The sequence below is a fragment of the Morus notabilis genome, unplaced genomic scaffold, assembly GCF_000414095.1.
Source record: "Morus notabilis unplaced genomic scaffold, ASM41409v2 Scaffold922, whole genome shotgun sequence".
NCBI lineage: Eukaryota > Viridiplantae > Streptophyta > Magnoliopsida > Rosales > Moraceae > Morus > Morus notabilis.
The window spans coordinates 193,491-214,895 of NW_010358078.1; the positions used below are offsets into that span (position 1 = coordinate 193,491).

The 21,405-nt window shown below is 34.3% G+C and overlaps 2 protein-coding genes across 5 annotated transcripts; one reads left to right on the forward strand and one right to left on the reverse strand.

The window, feature by feature from the left end:
* The first annotated feature begins 5,479 nt into the window (after positions 1 to 5,479).
* On the forward strand, positions 5,480 to 8,775 carry LOC21391440 (auxin response factor 18). The gene is made up of 4 exons (XM_010091675.2): positions 5,480 to 6,491; positions 7,251 to 8,095; positions 8,252 to 8,319; positions 8,439 to 8,775. Exons 1-3 carry the CDS (start codon positions 5,538 to 5,540, stop codon positions 8,313 to 8,315), a joined length of 1,863 nt encoding a protein of 620 aa, XP_010089977.2. The 5' UTR covers positions 5,480 to 5,537; the 3' UTR covers positions 8,316 to 8,319; positions 8,439 to 8,775.
* Positions 8,776 to 11,247: 2,472 nt separating this feature from the next.
* LOC21391441 (serine/threonine-protein phosphatase 6 regulatory subunit 3) lies at positions 11,248 to 19,947 on the reverse strand. 4 transcript variants are annotated; one of them, XR_002901603.1, is made up of 21 exons: positions 19,548 to 19,947; positions 18,864 to 18,967; positions 18,494 to 18,580; positions 18,325 to 18,400; positions 18,150 to 18,224; positions 17,964 to 18,017; positions 17,548 to 17,607; positions 17,331 to 17,447; positions 16,555 to 16,649; positions 16,238 to 16,446; positions 15,668 to 15,765; positions 15,385 to 15,488; positions 15,017 to 15,182; positions 14,655 to 14,777; positions 14,410 to 14,492; positions 13,771 to 13,912; positions 13,612 to 13,641; positions 13,434 to 13,504; positions 12,020 to 12,969; positions 11,726 to 11,768; positions 11,248 to 11,586 (listed from the first exon to the last, which is right to left on the reverse strand). XR_002901603.1 is itself a non-coding variant. In XM_024161326.1 (19 exons), exons 1-19 carry the CDS (start codon positions 19,584 to 19,586, stop codon positions 12,138 to 12,140), a joined length of 2,562 nt encoding a protein of 853 aa, XP_024017094.1. In that variant the 5' UTR covers positions 19,587 to 19,947; the 3' UTR covers positions 11,800 to 12,137. The 4 variants fall into 4 exon arrangements, 2 of the variants coding, with proteins under 2 accessions (XP_024017094.1, XP_010089978.1); XR_002901602.1 differs by lacking the exon at positions 11,726 to 11,768; XM_024161326.1 differs by lacking the exons at positions 11,248 to 11,586; positions 11,726 to 11,768 and having other exon boundaries at positions 11,800 to 12,966.
* Positions 19,948 to 21,405: the final 1,458 nt, after the last annotated feature.

The following is a 21,405-nucleotide window of genomic DNA, read 5'->3' on the forward strand; positions in this document are numbered from 1 at the left end:
TTCCGATACCTGTGATTTCTCATTTGCTAAATTACTTCAAAATCCTCGCTTCTAGAAATTTCTGTTCATTCGAGTGAGGGTATTATTGCCTTTGCGCTTGCTACCTTTTGCTTTTGGGTCCAACGCGGCAGGCTATGCGGAATGGAGAATTTTATTTTATTTTTCTTTCTCCCTTTTATTTTTCTCTTTTTCTTGTTGAATACGTTTTCTGGTTGATTACGTTTTATAACTTGATGTTGAAAAATAAATATATGTGAATGGCAAAGTTTAATATTGAAGTGATTTATTGTAATATTATTCTTGATATTAAATAAAAATACTATTTTTGATGTAAATTTACCCTTAAATATAGTATATTTCAAATTTTAACATTTTTTTATTGATTGATGTGTCTATCCTTTTGTTTTATCAATACATCAGATTTAGTATTTCACTGTTAGTGATTAATATGTTTATTGTTTTCTTTAATCATTGTAATATTGGCATTTTAAATTATTTTAAAATTAAAAATTTATTTTTTTAATTTTCAAATCGTAATTATTGTACTAAAAATACATTTAGCATTCGAAACATTATTTTTGCATTGAAGCAAAAGTCAAAAAACATAATAGATATGTTGCTTTCACATATATATTTTTTTTGACGCCAACTTGACACGATTATCAACATTTGTATCGGAGATAATTTAATATTAATAAGATTAATATTTTTTTCTTTTTTTATTCCTTAATAAAAAAGAAGGGGTATGAAAGGCATATATATTCTTTGGATCAGCTCCTAGTGGAGAGGAAGACCGAAGAAGAGCCTCATTGGGATGTTAAGGGGCTTTTGGTACGCAAAAATCAGTAAAAATTATATTTTCAGAAAAGTGATAAAGGGTAATATGATTTTTAAGAATAATTCATTACTGTGTTTGGTTCCATACCGGAATCTTTTTCAAATTTTCAAGAATATTACATTACTGTGTTTTTTTGTTCTCATGGAAGAAGATCCATAATAATAATAATAATAATAATAATAATAATATTATTATTATTATTAGTATTAATAAAAATAACAATAAAATATTAATATTAATATTAATAAATATAATAATAATAATAATAAATATAATAATATAATAATAATAATAAAGATTCTCATAATTTTGAGATTCCTGGGAATTTGAATAACATCATGTTGGGTGGTATTCAAATTAATAATAATAATAATAAGATTCTCATGAATAAAAAAATGTAACAACAATACGAGGATAAGTTTTTAGGATTCTGAATAAAGAAAGCAAAGAGTAATTGAAAGAAGGGTATGTCAAACATTCTTAGGCCTCATTTACTTCGCAGATTCGACTTTTTAATTCAAGTTAAGACGTGATATTTTATGAGAACTTTTCACTGTAGCAGAAAAAAGTTAGATGTGGTATTTTATGAGAGCTTTTTACTGTAGAAACTAAAATTGAAAACTCAAATCGATAAAATGAACGATGCCTTAATGACAAATTGACAGTTTCTATCCATTTGTCTCGTAATCAGCTAAACTTGTCATAGTCAACAGATTTACATGCAATGCTTGTTTTTGCGAGAAGAGTCACAAACTACAATTTCTACCTTTACAATATCGTGGACTAAACCTCTTAAAATAATATATTCACATGTATGGACATCTCCTGTTTTTTCTCATAATATGGGACTGGGGTTACTTTGGTCCCGTTCATTTCACTGATTCGAGTTTAGAATTCGAGTTGAGATATGACTTTATGTGAGAGCTTTTTACTGTAGCAAAAAAGTTAGATGTGATTGTTTGTGAGAGCTTTTTACTGTAGAAAAACTCGAATTCTAAACTCGAATCAGCGAAGTGAACGAGGCCGGCCTTTACAAGTATTGCTCTCATAAGATTTAGAGAATGTTTAGGGTTGTACTAAACTAACTAAATTAGCACTAACTTATTATTTTAATAGGGACGAGAAAGTAGACCCTAGAGAAAGAGAAATTATTGGGCGTGTTACCTCGTTCTAAAATGATTTTATTTTTTTTATATAAAAATGAAAACATTTTCAAGTTTAGACAGAAATTATTTTTAAAAATGAGTTTAGTCGTTTTATTAAGAGATTATTTTTAGTATAAAAAAACTCATTAATCTCTCACTCTCTTTTTGCTCAAGAGAGGAGAAAGCGAAAACAAAAAATAAAAAAATGACTAAAAGTCATTTTTCATTTCTCTCTCATTTTACACTAAACTAAAAAATCATTTTCATTTCTGTTTTTTGTTTTTATTGTACTAAACACCGTTTTAAAAACATTTTCATTTTTTGTCTTAAAAAACGTAAAAAATAAAAACAGGATCAATTCTAAACACGGTCATATTGTCATATTGTTTTTGTTATTCCTTTTTTTCATTGAGAAATTCACTTTGTCTTTTCATATCTGTCCGAGATTGAAGAGGGAGAGAGTAATGAGGGAAGCCACGAAGACGAGAACCTTGGATCCGCTGCAATGGCAGGCATTTGCAAGTTGGATGGGCCGAGTCATCTTGAAGGTGTTCTACTTCCCCTACGGTCACACCAAGCACGCCTTCACCACTGCTGATTTCTCCGCCTCTCACAGAGTCCTGCTGCTCGTCATTTGCCCAATCTTTACCATCAAATCCATGCCCAATCTTTAATTACTACAAATTAAATATAATATATTAAAATGGAATAATTAACAATAAGTTATTATATAATTAATTAACAATTAAAAAATCATTCATATAATATATTGATACTAATTTATTAATTTTTCAACAATTGATAAATTATAAATAAATATTAATTACTCAATGAATAATTAATATTAAATTATAATTATTAATTACGTGAAATACTAATCAGTAATTTAATTATTAATTATTATTTAAAGAATAATTACAAAAAAATGATTATGTAATATATCAAAATAATATGATAACAAATAAAAATTTGTAATTATAATTTACTAATTATTTAATTATCTAATTAAAAGTTAATTATTTAATTAGTAAATATATTAAATTATAAAGAAATATTAATTACTCAATGAATAATTAATATTAAATTATAAATAAATATTAATTACTCAATGAATAATTAATATTAAAATATAATTATTAATTACGTGATATACTAATCAATAATTTAATTATTTATTATTTAAATAATAATTACCAAAAATTGATCATGTAATATATCAAAATAATATGATAATAAATAAAAAGTTGTAATTAATTTACTAATTATTTAATTATCTAATTAAAATTTAATTATTTAATTAGTAAATATATTACTAATAAATTATTAATATACTAATTATTTTTCGTTGTATTGTTTCTGTTTCTTCGTAATTTGTTCAGTGAGTATTTCACTTTGCCTTTTTATATCTGTTTGAGATTAAAGAGGGAGAGAGAAACAAGGGAAGCCATGAATACGATGACATTGGATTCGTTGCAAATGGCATGCATGCGCAGGTCGGATGGCCCGAGTCATCTCGAAGGTGTTCCACTTCCCCTATGATCACACCGCGCACTCCTTCACCACCACTAATTTTGCCACCGACAAGGTTTTTGTCAAGAAAAAATATTAGATAGTTGCACATTTGAAAAAAGATATATATATGGCCCGTTTAGTTCGTTGATTCGAGTTTTTAATTCGAATTTAGATGTGATTTTATGTGAGAGTTTTTTACTGTAATAAAAAAGTTAGATGTGACTGTTTGTGAAAACTTTTTACTGTAGCAAAACTCAAATTTTAAACTCGAATTAGCGAAATGAATAGGGCCTAATTTTACTAAAAGTAGTTTTAGAAAAAAAAAAGTTAGATAAGTTTCATTTGAAAGTATAAGATTAATAAATAAACAAAAACATTAAGTAGATTGACAATGCACGTGTGAACCATATATGTATTTTGGTTAATTACGTGTGTGGAAGAAAAATTCATATAGAAAACTAATTAAGAGGTATTATGTGAAACTAGCGGTTGAAAAGACCAAATATATATATATATATATATATATATATATATAATTGTAAAGAGAGAGCGGTTGACAAATTGAAAATTATAACTTCAATCTCCCTCTCTCAATTTTTTTTTTCTTTTTCATTTTGGGTACAAACATTACTAGTGTTTCAACTAATCAAATAATAATCACATAATATAATTACAACCAAAATTGACATGCAAGTGTTTAATTGGTCAAAAAGTGGGGTTAATAATGTATTCTAGGTAGCAAAATAGAAAAGAAAAAAAAATAAGTAAACGGAAGAAAAACTTAATAATCACTTGCTTAAAACCATGCCTGGAAGAAAAAAAAAATCATCATATTCAACTTCATCAGCAAATAATTTTGTAGTGAACATTTTAAGCAAGCAAATGCATTTATTGAGTGAGTTTTGAACATTTTAATTCTGAGTTTGGTATAGGAAATTAGTCTTTCTATTTCCATGAAAGTGCTAAAATAACTACATAATGAGCTATTGTCTGCATAATTTGCATGTTTTTGTGTCTTGACTGGAATCTCATGTCGTAATTTATTGCAGCGTCTTTAATGCTCCGAACATAAAAATTGCAACACGACAGAGTTCTTCATTTCATAATTTTAATTAATGCATAAAAAAGACAACAAGATTCTATTTAAAGAGATAATATAATTGTGCAACACCTGGAATTTTGTGAAGATGGGAAGAAGAGATGTGTCATGTGGACATTATCACATCCCATTAATTACCAAAAAAGGAAAAAACCATTCGTTCAAAACAAAATAATAATTAATAAACCAAAAAGAGTTGACAAAGAAAAAAAAAAAGGTCCAATTACAAGTTTTTTAAATCTCGTTTATTTTACAAATTTAAGTTTTTAATTATAAATTTTTATAATTAAATTTTTTTAAAAAATATCATATTTAATTTTTTTTATTATAATTAAAAATTCTAAAAAATATCACATTTTAACTCAAATTTAAAATTTAAATATGCAAAGCGAACGGCAGATCACTAATATTAATTAAATATTTTTAATCCTTATCATCACCGATCTTCTTCTTCTTTTTTTTTTTTAAATATATTTTAATTTCAAAGCATGTAATATTGGCAGGGGACTTGTGTCTATACAGTTTAGTGTCTTTTCTGCAACAGTTTCCTCGAATATCTCAACTGAATCCCCCTTGAGATCACATAATCGGACGTTTAAAATTTGATTTTTAATAAATCCCTTATTTAAAACCACACCTTCTCGAAGGAATTATCTGGTAGAAGAAAAGAAAAGAAAAAAATTAATCGTGATCATTAACGGTGGATTTTTTTAGGGTTGTACTAAACTAACTACTATATATTAGCACTAATTTCTGATTTTAATAGAGAGAGAGAGAGAGAGAGAAAGAGAAAGAGAAAGAGAAACTAGGAAGAGAGTGTAGAGAGAGAAAGAAAGAGAGACTGTTATATCGTCGCATTGTTTCTTCGTACCCTTTTCTTTTTCAGTGAGAAAATCTCTTTCTCTCTCTATATCTGTCCGAGAGAGAGAGAGAGAGAGAAGCGATGAAGACGAAAATCTTGGATGCGCTGGTATGGCAGGCGTTGGCGGGTCGGATGGCCCAAGTCCCGAGGGTGAACTCGAAGGTGTTCTACTGTCCCCAGGGTCACGCCGAGCACGCCTTCGCCACCGCCGATTTCGCCGCCTCTCTCGGAGTCCCGCCGCTCCTCCTCTGCCGAGTCTCCGCCGTCGAATTGATGGTCGACCTCGAGACCGAAGAGGTTTTCGCCAAGATTAGCCTCGTCCCGCTCGGCCAAGAAGACGGCCTCCCCGACGGCGACGACGATAACGGAATTCCGGCGGCGGCCGAGGGTTCGTGCTTCGTCGGGAAGGTCCTCACCCAGTCGGACTCCAACAATGGCGGAGGGTTTTCGGTCCCGAAGTACCTGGCGGAGACCGTCTTCCCGAAGCTGGACTACTTGACGGATTCGCCGTGCCAGCAATTGTCCGTGAGGGACGTCCATGGCGAGGTTTGGGAATTCAAACACATTTACCGAGGGTCACCGCGCCGGCATCTGTTGACAACCGGCTGGAGCGTCTTCGTCAACAAGAGGAAGCTCGTCGCCGGCGATTCCGTCGTCTTCGTCAGGGATAAGGATGGGAATATCTCTGTCGGGATTAAGCGAGGCAGAAGGACCTACTGTAACAGCAATAACAACAATAATGGATCCGCAAAGGGTGTCGTTTCGCCTCAAGACGTTCTCGAAGCCGTGACTCTGGCGGCCAATGGGAAGCCATTTGACGTCGTTTACTACCCGCGTGACGGCGCCGCCGAGTTCTGCGTCAGGGCCTCGGCCGTGAGAGCGGCCTTGGGGATTTCGTGGAGCATTGGGATGCGATTCAAGATGCCATCTGAAGACGATTATTCTTCAAGGATTAGCTGGTCATTGGGAACCATAGCCTCAGTTTCGCCTGCTGACCCAATTCACTGGCCTAATTCCCCATGGCGGTTTCTTCAGGTACCGTTTTCTCTTCTCTGTAATTCTTCTGCAATTTATTGCTGAGTTTTGTATTTTGTCGGAGACTTGTTATTGGTATTTGAATAGCCAGATGTTCGTTCTCATCTCTCGTATGGAATTTGAATTTCTTTTCTTTTCTTTTCTTGGTTGTATTAGTTTTGCCTTTGTGTATTACTTTGTGTAAATTGTTGAATTTTGACTCTTTTGAACAAACGTTCTTGATGAAATCTAGAAGGAAAGAGAATTTCACTTGCAATTTTTATTTATGTTTAGCGCTTTGAATAAATTCTTGAAAGGAACACCCGTTGAACTTTCATTAATAAACCATACTTCCGTTTATGGTCCTTTTCCTTTCAAGGAACTGATAGATATGTTAGATTATATACCAAAAGAAAGTACAAGAGATAGGGAGAATGAGATGTCCTCCGGATTTATATCCTCTACCACCCCTTTTCCTTGTTGGATATGATCTTTTCCATTGGTCTGAAACACCAACATCTGCCGCTGTTATAGTGGATATATGGCCGGGCTTTGTTTTCTTTCTGTAGGCTTTCTTGAAAATATTGATGCTGGAATTGGCTTTATTTGATTGAGAACTTATTCTGCAGGCAATACTTGATCGGCTGTTTTGCTTGTGGTAGTGGGTATAAAGTTTACTATGAATTAGAATCTCATTCTGAGAGCAAAACTGTTCATTTTTCAAAAGTATTTACAATGTTATTTCACATCAGATTCTGTTTACAATCCTCTATGTTGCAGGTGTCATGGGATGAGCCAGATTTGAAACAAAATGTGCAACGTGTCAATCCATGGTTGATCGAACTGATATCAAACGCGCCCATGGTCAACTTCTCATCCTATTCCCCACCGGGAAAGAAGTTGCGGCTAGCACAGCAGTCAGACTTTACTCTTGACAGCCAATATCCTGCGCTGTCAAGTTTAGGCAATACACTTGGTCCCAGCAACCCTTTGTGTTATCCACCTGATAACACCCCTGTTGGCATACAGGGAGCCAGGCATGTTCTATTTGGAGTACCTTTATTGGATCTCCAAGTTAATGACCCGCTGCAGTTAAGGATTTTTCCTCCCAACGTGCAGCTGTCAAATCAACTTTCTACTAGTCCTAATAGCGTCATCGCAGGCCAGACACATGACAATGAAAGCTTATCTAGCTTGCTCACGGTAGGGAACTCTAGTCCGAGCTTGGAGAAGTCTGATGGTGTGAAGACACACCACTTTATCCTCTTTGGTCACCCGATAGTCACTGAGCAGCAAGGCTCCCCTAGCTCTTCTGGCGACGCAGTCTCACACGATTTTGGCAAAAGTCCAGTAGATGGGAACACAGACAGAGAAAAGTATATTCCTAATGGCTCAGGACCCACCCTCCAGGGCACTGAATTTGGCCTGGATACAGGTCGCTGTAAGGTATTCATGGAATCCGAGGATGCAGGGTGGACTCTTGACCTTTCGGTTCTTGGATCTTACGAGGAGCTGTACAGGAGTCTGGCCGACCTGTCTGGAATAGAAAGATCTGAGATGCTGATCCGTGTTCTTTACTATGATGCAACTGGAGCTCCTAAACGAACTGGGGACGAACCATTCAGGCATTGCTCTGCATTTCACTTTTTTCATCCATTGTTTTTTATCCTCCGTTGTAATGTGGAATCTGCATGATATTTTGCTAGCACTTGAGATGCATGTGGCTTCGTTAACTTCATATTTCTCAGATTTTTACTTTCTTCACCTTGCTTGAATTGCAGTGATTTTATGAAAAAAGCAAAGAGGCTTACAATTTTAGCCTCCGATCGGGCAGCAGCAACATAGGAAGGCAAGGGGACTTGCACCTTCAATCTTCTAGTTGCCGTATCCTTCAATTTAACTTACAACGGATTTCTCACTTAGCAAGTAAATTTAACTTTGAAATTTTGATGGTTCTGCTTTTTGCAGGACACGGATTACGGAGATAGATGCGAAGTGCTGAAAATGGCCTTGCTGCATCCAATGGCAGATAGCTAGTTTGAATTACGTAGTCAGGTTATCTAGTTTGGCACTAGTGTTTAGCTTTTAAGATTTGTGAATGATCGTTTTTAGGATCTTTGGATTTTGCAACGAGATATGGGATATTGAACTCCATCTTTTTATTGCATTATGTAGTCTTAGGTTGTCTTTTTTTTTTTTTTTTTCTTTGGTGTTAAAGTGTGTCTGAATGAACACCATCTTTTATTGACGCCTACTACTATGTTGAGTTTTCGTTTCTGGTAATCCTATCTGACATAAACTAACTAATATCCGCAAGTCACATTCAGATGGCATTTCACTTGGAGTACATGTTGAATTTTCATACTTGTATAAATTATTATGGAAATTTGAGATGTAATTAAACTTCTTTTCATACTGATATAATTAGATGAGTTAATCATTCGCATTTGATATTTGTGGACAACTGCAAGAAAAACGCCAATTAAACGTACTATTAACAATATCGTTAACCGCTATGCTCATAAGCAATTATATACTATACAACTGCAAGTCTGCAACCACGTGCCGCCATTCAGTATTTTGTCTTTCTTGTGACATATTGAATAACTTTATTCCAAAATCTTGTCGCTCCACATCATTGAGCAATAAAATCCCACCAATAATTTGACGCCTGCTGTCATTAAGCTGACTAGTAAAGGAAACATGATGTCACAATTATACTTGGTCCCCGACTAACCGCAATCGCAATAAAAATTCACTTTTTAGGTTTATATTTGGGTTTCGTTTTGAGGAAGGGGTAGAGTAGAAAGGATGGAGAAAGTCAAAAGATAAAGAAATATGTATAATTAAGAGAATTATAATAATTTTTTATGTTTGTTGTTTATTGAGAGAGAATGAAAGGATAGACGGTTATAATTTATCTAATTACTTATATTTGTTTATTTTATTATTTATTAATAATTTTTTTCTTTTATGTTTGTTGTTTGTTGAGAGAAGATGAAAGGATAGATGGTTATGATTTATCTAATTACTTATATTTGTCTATTTTATTATTTATTAATATTTTTTTCCTTTTATGTTTGTTGTTTGTTGAGAGAGGAGGAAAGGATAGATGGTTATGATTTATCTAATTACTTATATTTGTCTACTTTATTATTTATTAATAATTTTTTTTTTCTTTTATGTTTGTTGTTTGTTGAGAGAGGATGAAAGGATAGATGGTTATGATTTATCTAAGGAAAAAAGAGGAAAATATGCCAAAACTTGAGATGAATTAAAATTAATAGGCCAATAGTTTACATAAGTTAATAAATATGTTAAATTATTGTTTTCGTCCATAACTTGTCTGATTATGAACCATAACTTGACAAGTTATTGTCCATAATTGTCCATAACTTATCTGGCTATGAACCATAACTTGACAAGTTTGTCCATAACTTATCTGGTTATGAACCATAACTTGACAAGTTATGGTCTATTAATTTCAATAACTAAAAATTAGCCTATATACTTTCTTAAGCTTTTCACACTGGCCTATTTTCTACTATTTTCCTTTATCTAATTACTTATATTTGTCTATTTTATTATTTATTAATAATTTTTTTCTTTTATGTTTGTTGTTTGTTGAGAGAGGATGAAAGGATAGATGGTTATGATTTATCTAATTACTTATATTTGTCTACTTTATTATTTATTAATAATTATTTTTTTCTTTTATGTTTGTTGTTTGTTGAGAGAGGATGAAAATGATAGATGGTTATGATTTATCTAATTACTTATATTTGTCTATTTTATTATTTATTAATAATGTTTTTTTCTTTTATGTTTGTTGTTTGTTGAGAGAGGATGAAAGGATAGAATGGTTATGATTTATCTAATTACTTATATTTGTCTATTTTATTATTTATTAATAATTTTTTTAAAATTAAAATTAGATGGTTATGATTTATCTAATTACTTATATTTGTCTATTTTATTATTTATTAATAATTTTTTTAAAATTAAAATTAGATGGTTATGATTTATCTAATTACTTATATTTGTCTATTTTATTATTTATTAATAATTTTTTTAAAGTTAAAATTATCATTTTAACTTGAATCTAATAATGGAATGATCCAAATTAATGGACTTATTGGGAGAAGATCTCCCTCTATCTTTCTTCGCCCACCTCTCACCTTCCAAGTCCAAACAAATATTGGCTTTGCCCTCTCCCCGCACCTCTCCCTCCAACCAAACACTTGGAAGATGTTTGGTAAGGGGATTCGTTCCCTGATTCGAATCATGATTCATGATTCGTTACAGTATTTTCTCACAAAAAATTCACGTAAATAAAAAATGGTTCAAATCACATAATTTGAATCCTCCAACCAAACGTCCTCTTAGTCTTGCATGCCCCGAACAAACTAAGGCCGCCAATACAGTTAATTAGCCACTTCCACAGGTGATCACATCGATTTGGTTAGAAAAAATGCAAAATTTACCCTTAAAAATGCACGAGTCTAAACTTTTACTCATTATTCTTGATAAATACCATTTTATTACTGTAATTGCTTGATTAAAAAAATTATGAATCAAGAGTAAATAATAAAAATCCTAACTCATGCACTTTCAAGAGGTATTTACCAAGATTACCCACATAATTATACCGTAAAGAGTGCTTACAATAACAAAGAAGAAACGCCGGTTTAATGTTGCAAGAACGACTTTAATGAACCAACGATCTTCAACTAGAATTCTTCGAATAAAAAAAATAAAATAAAATAAAAAAAGGTTATTAACAGAAGTGTGATGATTATTATGGCCTACCGAGTCTTCCGAACATCTAAATCCAGGTCAGTCCACCTAATGGAATTCTGTATATACAGGCATCACAATTCGTTTTTTTCAGAAAAACAACGAAGGGAGATTTCCTATTTTATCACCGGAATAACCCATATTCAACAAATTTCACATTCCCCAAGTTAACAATCAATCCTGTTTCACGTATACAAGGACGCCTTGTAATTTGTACTCCCAACTACGCAATAATACCTTTCACTGTCAAGCAGGATGGAAAGAAAGTTGATGTCTTCAGCTTTAACGCTATCTCAAGTCCAACGCAAGTCAAGAAAAACTGTGTTGCAAACACACAAAAAACTAAACTCAGCGGTTCAAAGTGAAGAATACACAGTCGCACATAATTCTTCTACTTGGAACGAAGAATACACAGTTTCCATCTAACACGAGTTCTATAAGCCAACGGTGATTCATACCTCGAATGCAAAACTAAAACAAAGAGTGAATTACAGGACCATCCTTCAAAAACGAAGCAAAATTACGTTAAAAATGATGAACCCAAAACTAATATCATACTTTCTGAGTCCAGATTCAAAAATGATGATAAAACCCACATTAGGAGACTTCTGACCAGGGAAAGAAATGAAGGAACAAAATATAAAGATGAAGGATCTGGGAAACCCCAAAAAACAGTTGCAGGAAGAAACAAAACATTAAATAATTGACAATGGATTACAATAATAAACAGAAATAACCATAGCACAACCTACCATCCCATATACTGTACATTATCTCTGCTGCATAAGCCATTAGCAACCAAAAAATGGGGCCCAAGGCCGTTGGACCCGACTTTTGGGTTCAAACAGCCTAAGCAGGATCCACCCATCATCACTCAAGAACTGCCACCTCTTGATCAACCCTCCAATAATTTGCATCATTGAACTCCTTCATTCCAGGTGCACCTTCATCAGAATTCTCCTTCTCTTGTACCTTTTGGATAGCATTTCTCTTCAATGGCCCTGCCTCCCCAACTATCCCCTCTTTAAGAGCTTGCTCCATAGCCTTTTCGGTACCTTCTAATTCCACGCCTACAAATTCAACATCCTCCTCAAACAATGAGGGCACAGCAACAGATCTCTGGCCAGAACCACTTCCCGCCGATCCTTCAGAAGAGCTTGTAGTGGTTGGAGAGCCATTTAGTAGAACAGATTCAGCACCTGACGGGGAACTTACGCCAGGTGTCACCGGCTCATTATGACTCGACATTTCAGCATCGGAGTTATCACAATCAACAAACGGATTAACACTCGAACCACCAACTTGCAAATCTGACGAGTCACCCCATCCAACCCACTCAGGTAAAGGCCTATCTCCAAACAAGTCCTCGTTGTCTGGCGTAACAAATTTAAAGAATCCCATGTCACCGGAATTGGACGCACTTGCCTTCGCACCATCTGGGTTCAAGCTTCCACTGCTCATTGAGCTGCTGCCATTGAATCCATTCGGGGTGGAACTAGATGTTCCATTAATAGAATCCTTGTTTCCAGCGAGCTCATCATCCTCCCCAACAACAACCTCATCATCACTGCTGCTATTGCCACCATTTGCAGTTCCATTCAAGTTGATGTCTTCCATCATCTCTGAGGGTGATGTTCCAACAGGCGCATTACCAATTCTGTCATCTTGGAATGCAAACCAGTTGGAATTGGTGAATAGACTGCTGCATTTAGATTGAAAACAATTAAGCATCCCATTAACATACAACCTTTCTTGAAAACAAGCTTAAGAAGTACATGAAAGCAGAGCTAAAATTTAAGCTTCCATATGATTTCACCTAGTAATACATGCATTTGACTTTTCCATATTTGTACCATTACAAAATTATATTAAAAAAACACGCACACATCATCATCAACAACAACAATAACAAGCACATGCACGCATGCAATTTCGTCTTCTGACCAAAAAGCAAATTAAATTGCAAACCTATTGACACAACTTGACAGCCTCTATTAGGAAAATGTCAAAAGTGGAAAACTAGAGTGACCAGATGCTGTAAAAATAATCATCTTTTAAGTGCCCAGTAAGCTAATCACTTGCAAATCTTAGTTTCTCCATCTACTATAGTTAACAGTTCAAAACCAGTGAGCTATTTAGTGTACCATATCAAAATAGCCAACTCACCTCCCTTGGTCATCACCAAGTCGAAGAGATGATATAACAACTTCGGCAGATTCATCATCAAAGTAGACATCCTGTATTTTGCAAAATTGTAGTAAATTTTGTTACGATACTAATTAAAGACTAAATGGAACAAATTTTTATAGCATTTGAGGAACGTACAAATAACACAAATTATTACCTCATCATCACGATCAATAGCTCCATGGTCCTGCAACAAAAATGAAGGATTGTTGATCCAGTAACTAAAACGTGAAAATTAAATGATACATTGAAGCCAAAAGAAGAGAAGCTGAATCTGATGAATATGGATGTAACCAGCCTGCTAAATACTAAGTACCTCTTCTGCATCCTCATTCCCATATATTTTGTATCTAAACGCCTGACTTAGATTATTCGCTAGAGCTGCCACATCATAATCTCTGTCAGTCAGGTCATCGTCATCACTGTCCCTTGTCCTATCATGCAACGCAGTTGGTCGGCTGCAAAACAATAGAAAACAAAAGTGAACTATAATCAACAAGAATGGAACATAGAAGCTAAACCTTCTATGAAAGTTTGAAGCTACTTTGCTTAGTCAAAAAGCAGAAATCTCCTATACCACATAAGGTAATTGGATCTTTAATACCTGACGCCTTAAGAAATAGAGTATAACAACAATCCACATTTGAAATGGATAGGTGCATTGAAGAAAAAAAAAATCATGCGAAGACAAATTTTTTTTCACTTATCCTGGGTAATTATGTTAGGAACCTAATATTTTTAGAACAAATCATAAGAAGCTTTCTGTCTACAAACGACATATTTGTTGAAGATTGAAGATCTATATCACTTTTACATTTAGGTACAAGTTTAAGTAAAATTACAATATCGGACACCAAGACTGCAAGTCAGGCCACGGGAAAGACCATAACTACAACCATGTTACTCTGAATAGAATGCAATAGATGATAGCTATGAATACTTAGTAAGAACATACCCACAAGCCCATCTATAAACATTTTCAACTGCATTACGTTCCTGCAAGACTGTCGTCTGCCACTCGTTCCATTCGCTATTTTCCTAAGGAAAACAAGAAAAGTTTCTTAGAATAAATCAAACACAACTACCACAATAAGACGAAAGGAAGAGATTGAAAATTTCACAGTTTTAAAAGGGCAACAGATAACTGCTAGGAAACTTTCTCAAACCAAGAGAAGTTACAGCTTACAGGATAATACCCACCTGAAAAAATGCTTGAATGCGGCTCTGGCTGTTTCTCAGCTGAACAAGCTTATTAGCATTCCGTGTAATGTGTCCAAGATTTCCTGCCCGTGGTGCCCGTTTTCCAGCAGCAGGTACAGTTGGCTACACGATTAATGAAACTTTTTAATGATCAAAATCTGGAATGAATATAACAACCAAGTAGAGACACTACCATACAATTTTTACATTCCCCATCTTTTCATTAGGAGTCACCTCAAGAAAAGGGGACTAGTCATGGGTAAACAATATGAAACCTAAGATTATTGTGCTACAATGGAACATATACCAAAGAATATATTCATCAGAATATAAGCATCAACCTGGTAATTGCATTTATCTACCTTACTATCGTCACCAGATAGAATGGGATGTTTATCTGTTTTGAGAAATTTTCCAACCAAATCACAGTCTCGGAGAAGATGATCAACAATGTCATCATTCTTGCTCTCTAAACAAGACATTATCACACTCTCTATATGATGATGCAATGCGTTATTGTATGGGTACCTGCAGGAATCGGATAAACAGAGATGGGTTAACAAACAGCAGTACATGTCATTCCACATAACCAAAACATGTCTCTCAAAACAGCCTTCCATCTGGGGAAGTAAGGTTTCTCCGGGCATGATATGCAAAAACTTAATTTCATGCAGGAAGAAATTCAATAACTTTATCTCAATCATACAGAGTCACAAGAGGAACAACTTACTCAAAGAAAAGATCAATGACTCGTTTAATGGTTCCTGAGTTCACTAACTCCTTTTCTGCAGCTTCGTTAGAAGATCTCAACAATACAGCAATGAATTCAACAATCTGATCAACAATAAAATAAAATAAAACAAAACATTCGAGTTAACAATTGGAGTTCCAAGAGTATCAATAAAATTTAGTTTGCTTTAACTAAGTTTTCATAAACATTAAACATGGCACTTGTGCAAATATTCTGAACTCCAGGATATTATGCACTTTAGGTCCAGGAAAAATAAACTGACCTTTAACCGATGCTTTCCAAGAGGAGGCCTTAGTTCCCCATACGTCGTAGGCAATACCTTCTCATCAGATGACACATTCAAAAGCACTAGCAAGTCACCTGCAGAACAAAATTTTGTACTTATCAATTATCACTTTTTGAGTTCCACTGGTGAAGGGGAAAACTATCCATTATATGACAAGAAAAGTGGTAACTAACTGCAGAACTTGTTAACAACCATGCACCAGCAATAATTCAAACCATCCAACTTCTAGTTTTGGGTCTTCAGTCATTTAGAACTGAATAATAACAGGAGCTCCGAAAAGAAGCCTTACAAAAAATTCAGTACACATACCAGAATCTCTGAGCAACCAATATGCCAAGAAAATGAATAAACTATAGTATAATTATACAGCAGATAATAACCCCACCCCCTTTCCAGCACAGAGACAAACAACTGAAACAACCAGAAGTGTACTTTGACCTTTACAATTCCCCCTGGAGAGAAGGGAGCAAAAGCTGTACAATAAACATCATCACACAGCAATGAAATTTTTTTTGGCATATTAGAAATATATAGGCACCCACTCACCAAGTTTAGGAAGCATAGCGCCCAGTGTCTCTGGATTAACAGGGATTGAGCTATCGTACATATGTTGGCTACGGTATGAATGAAATAGGGGAGAAGAACCCATGGATCTTTTTGGATCCAACAAAGATATACAAACAGAAAGTGAGTGCACAAGGCCAGACTTCGAATGTGAATCTTCCAATGCATGAGCAAAAATCCTTGCTACAAAACTGCATACAAGATCATTTACAGGAAATCAAAAATCACTTCAAGATTTTATATTATGTCCCTCATAAAATGTTAAATGTCTGAAGCACAAAAAAGCTTTCAACACAAACCTTGGGCTAGAAAGTCTAGTGGCCAGGGATGATGGGGCATTTCGAGTTATAGCACATAGTGTTTCAGCTGCATTGGCATGAACTTCAGGAGGGCACTGATTCAAAGCGAAAGGAAGTTGTCAGAAAACAATTCAAGCTAGAACTGACAATTAAGTGCATATTCAAACGTGTCCTGCTTAAAAGAGGGATCTTTCTTCCCATTTATTTAATCCTTTCAATTATCCAAAGCACATTTCCTATTTCCAAGCACTATTTCTAGTATTATCATTTATATTAAAAAAAAAAAAAAACTATGAGGCACTACAGCTAGAAAATATAAAAATAAGATATTAAAGAAAACAAAACACACTACCCAATTCAATCTTCATTCATGGATGATTTTGGCATGCCACATGCACCAGAATGTAAAAGGGCTCCTTAAAGAATCCGTATTTCATGAGCTAGTAAGGATATGAGGATTTATTCTATGTTGTTCAGAATTATTTAGTTTGTCTTACAGGATTAGGATTCCTAGTGAGGCTAAAATTTATCAACTAATAAATAAGGCTCTACCTTTGTAATTCAGATCACGTTTTTCATAGTAAAACTTCATAGATTTCTTTAGAATTTAGAGTATTTTCTATCCAGATCCTAACTCCTTAAAAAGAGTCTAAACTTCATCAATTTCTATATCCGCTATGCCAAACTCTATTACTTGAGAAGAGAAAAATGAGGTTTTTAGATGAAAACTGGCGTCCGCATTTTCATTTCTCAAACAATAAATGAGGTTCGCTTACTGAAGGGCTCAATTTATCCACAATCATTTCCAGCAAATTACTCTCAGCCAACCATTGCATGACATCTATAAAATTCGGATACACATGGTCATCAGCACCCACAAGTCGAACTAAAACCTGCATAATGGGCACATCTCATATCAAAACCAACCTAGCATCTTATAGACAATATTTATAGATTGTGAACTTGCTACTGAAAAAAGTTACTTTTTATTACCTCCATGATAGAAGTAATTCCAATCAAATCAACTAATTGGCGGAAAACATCCTGGTGGGCCTGCAAAATTAACAGCATACATCAGTTTTGGAATCACTTCAAGAACAGAGTGATAAAAATTATTCAAATCACCACATTGTTTGCATTATTTCTTTAAACTAGGCTACTTTAACAATGAGGTAATTGGCTGAGTAGTTTCTGATGCACCACAGTACAAGGTGATATCACGAATATGCTGATAAATATGAAGTCCATATAAGTGTATTAGGGCTGGAACTCACTTATCACATACTTCAAGAAGTGCATATAAGTGTCAAAAATAGTACTGCCAGCATCAGTCAATAAGACAACAATAGCCCTGATAATGCACAAAAAATACATTTAAGGCGCTTGTAAAAGAGAGGAGTATCACTTACTTGAACATAATTCATAAGTGGGACTGTCTTCCGTATCATGAGGCATACAACCACCTGAGATGGCACATGAAACAGCATCAATCACTAATGCACGAGTTCAGCATAAAAGTGGGGGAAAAAGGAGAAGGAATAGTTTACCGCCAAACTTAAGTAGGACAATTATTATTAAGTCACATAATGGTATACCTTGCTAAAGTACCCAGCCAGCAATGCACTATGAGGACGATTAGGTTCCAAGAAGGAGAAAAGCAGAATCATAAGCTGCATCCACAAGAAAAACATAATCAGCATCATATAAATAATAATATCAACTTTCGAACTCGCACTTGGCAAGTGATCAAAAGCTACTACAAAACTATACCTCCTCTTCCTCCACCAAAGTCTTCAAAATAACATCAATTTCACATGTAAAAATCTCACATGAAATGAATGGGAACCTAATAAGAAACAATTTTCCAAAACACAATTAGAATATAAATTCAAATAGTTAGATATAAGGAATTAAGATCATTTTAACTCAAACAGCATACTTGAAGGCCCGTTTGCTTTCAGCATCCTCCGGAGGCTCTTCAACAATATATCTCAATAATTGTTCCACTTGAGCTCTATCTCGTAAACTGCAAGCATGACGTCACAAATTAAGAATAACGAAAAAAACCTGCTTTCATTCAAATCATTGTCATTTATTTCATGGCAATTTAAGTTTCTAGTAATCACCAAATTTTTAAAAAGTAACAGTATCCTGCAGTAAGTTGTAAGTGCGACAAATTTTTAAAAACTAACAGTATCCTGCAGTAAGTTGTAAGTGCGACTAGCACTTCTATCACACACACCCAAAAAAAAAAAAAAACACAATATCAACAGAACACTCTCTTAAGTAAAACAGTCGATAGAACTAACAAATTAATGAGACGACTGTTTAAGGCTTTGCATTCTTGGATTATTTCCTCTTCATCTAGAAGCTCCTCCAAAGTGAAATTCTCCTTGTCAAGAACCGACTCGACCTGCAAATAAGTAGACACAGAAAAGCAGTAAGAAAAGGTTTTGGGAAAAAATGGGGGCCGAAGCATCGTATGCAAGAAACAATTGTAAGCTTAAGCACTTGATCACTATTCAAGTGCCCATTTTATACGGCATACCCAACCAAGGGAAAACGCATTTGAATACAAAGAAACAGAACCAACTACTTTCTAAAGTTTTCTGATCTTCCATGTTTACTTTTAGATTCCCAGCAATCAAGAAGAACTGCATTTCCCCTACTATACTACGTTCACATCAACAGAACCCCAGAGATATGATAACACAAAACGAAATCCCAGAATCTGAAGCCATATCCAATCAATTGCTGAAACTAAAATGGCTTAAGTCGATAAATTGATACTCTAACAAACAACTAGGGATTAACAGATTGGTACTAAAGGAATGTGAGAGAGCCATTTCCAATTTCTATAATTGAATACAAAAACATACACAGAGAAAAATTCAACTACAAATTTCTGTTCCATTGAAGAGCATATCACGGACATAGCTAGAAAACCAGTAAAGCCGAAGAAAGAAGCTCGAGAACTGAAAATCGGTACTCACCGGCGAGGAGGCGGAGAGAGCAGTGAGTTTCCAGAACATGTCGAAGGAAAGGAGCGATTCAGCAGAGGACGGAGCAAGAGGCGGTTAGATCTACAAACCCTAGGGAGAGCCGCCGTCGTCGTCGGAGAGGAAGAGTGAGGCGGAGAGCTCAAGATTTGAGGGAGGGAAGAGAGAGAAAGACCGGAGAAGGCGCTTTTTGGAGTGGGAAACCCTAATTTCGAAATAGGGAAGATCGAAAGGAGGCAAAAGGCCGTGAAGATCGAGAGCAGGAAAGAAAAATTAGAGAGATCCCAAGAAAAAAAAAATTGGTAAGCTACGAGCAAAGCCTAATTGTTGAGACAGAGAGAGAGAGAGAGAGAAAAGAGGGCTGAAATTTGTAAAAGTACAAACGTGGTAGTCCGGAATTTCCCACAACCATTTTATGTGATGATGATGATGATGATGATGATGTATGTGATATATTCAATGGGGCATTCATGGATGGGGTGGGGATTTTCTACATTAGGAATTTGGGATGCACATGGCTTGTATTGTATGTTACATTACTTTGATGGGTCAAAGTTTCATCCATCACCAAAACTTTGAAAGAAGAGTTATTAGTGGTGCATTACATGTAAGAGTAATATGAGTAGAAGACCGTATATATTGTACTAAAAGTAATATATAAAGTTAGAGTTAATGAGAAGCGCGTGTTAGTATAAAAAATCTACGCAAACGACGAAAATCATATATATTTTGATTTTTAAAAGAGTTTTGTGTGTGTATGTGCTCCAGTATGCAAAAACATTTTAATAATTAAAAATTCATTTTGATTCTATTTCTGTCACTATTGTTAAATATTATAAGGACAACAAGTTTTTCTTGTTAAATATTATAAGGACACTGGGTGTGTTCAGAAGTTTTTATTTTTGATATATGCACAAATTTTATAGAATTTGATGCCTAGTTCTAAAAGTGTGCCTTTCTCTTATTTTACTACACATCATTTTTACACCATAACATATTTAAATTTGAAGAGTTTCGTCAAAAATTTATCGGAACCGTCACGAGGCAAGGAATCTAATAATATATATTGGTTGGAAAATTATACAACTTAGGTCTCGTTCACTTTGCGAATTCGAGTTTTTAATTCGAGCTGAAATGTGACATTTTATGAGAGTTTTTCATTGTAGCAGAAAAAGTTAGATGTGATATTTTCTTATAGCTTTTTACTGTAGAAACTTAAAATTGAAAACTCAAATTGGTGAAATGAACGAGACCTTAATAAATCTCGACCATCACAGAGAATTTATGCAATCGTATCCTTAATCGGTCTAGCCAAGTGGTCCATGGAAAGAGGTATTCTTTTGTTAATCTACTATATAATTAGGAGGATTAGAAGTTTTGTGCCGGTGCTTATGAAACAACACCTGGATCATAGTTTCAATGCCTTGTCTGGTAACGAAAATCCTCAAATTGTTACAACGTGAAGTGCTGCCCAAGTACGGTAATAGAAAAAAAAAACATTTATTGAGACAACAAAAAAATGAAATAAGAAAAATACCAAGATCTTTTGTCGAAGTTAACTTAAATTAAATTTGAATGCAAAAAGAACAAACCCTAAAATAAGATTTTTTTTCCATACACAAGGACAAAATATTCTAAACACAATGCACAATGAGAGCTCATAATAACATGGTTTAACCAAAACTAGAATGGTCAAGTGTTTTAAATTCTAACACTTCGTTTGATTGAAAGGATGAAGAGTGTGAAGTATGGAGAGAGTTTGAGAAATGGAGAATAAAAATAATGGAGAGAATTATAGTAATTTTTCGTGTTATTTAATAAGATGGATAGAGAGTTGAAAAGATAGATAATA

Excerpts from the sequence above, each read along its gene's own strand:
- LOC21391440 (XM_010091675.2), top strand. The coding sequence starts at position 5,538 with ATGAAGACGAAAATCTTGGATGCGCTGGTATGGCAGGCGTTGGCGGGT. Across the intron at positions 6,492-7,250 it reads CCCCATGGCGGTTTCTTCAG|GTGTCATGGGATGAGCCAGA; the intron begins GTACCGTTTTCT and ends TCTATGTTGCAG. Across the intron at positions 8,096-8,251 it reads ACTGGGGACGAACCATTCAG|TGATTTTATGAAAAAAGCAA; the intron begins GCATTGCTCTGC and ends CTTGAATTGCAG.
- LOC21391441 (XM_010091676.2), bottom strand. The coding sequence starts at position 19,586 with ATGTTCTGGAAACTCACTGCTCTCTCCGCCTCCTCGCCG. Across the intron at positions 18,968-19,547 it reads CTCTCTCCGCCTCCTCGCCG|GTCGAGTCGGTTCTTGACAA; the intron begins GTGAGTACCGAT and ends ACTTATTTGCAG. Across the intron at positions 18,581-18,863 it reads AACAGTCGTCTCATTAATTT|TTTACGAGATAGAGCTCAAG; the intron begins GTTAGTTCTATC and ends TCATGCTTGCAG.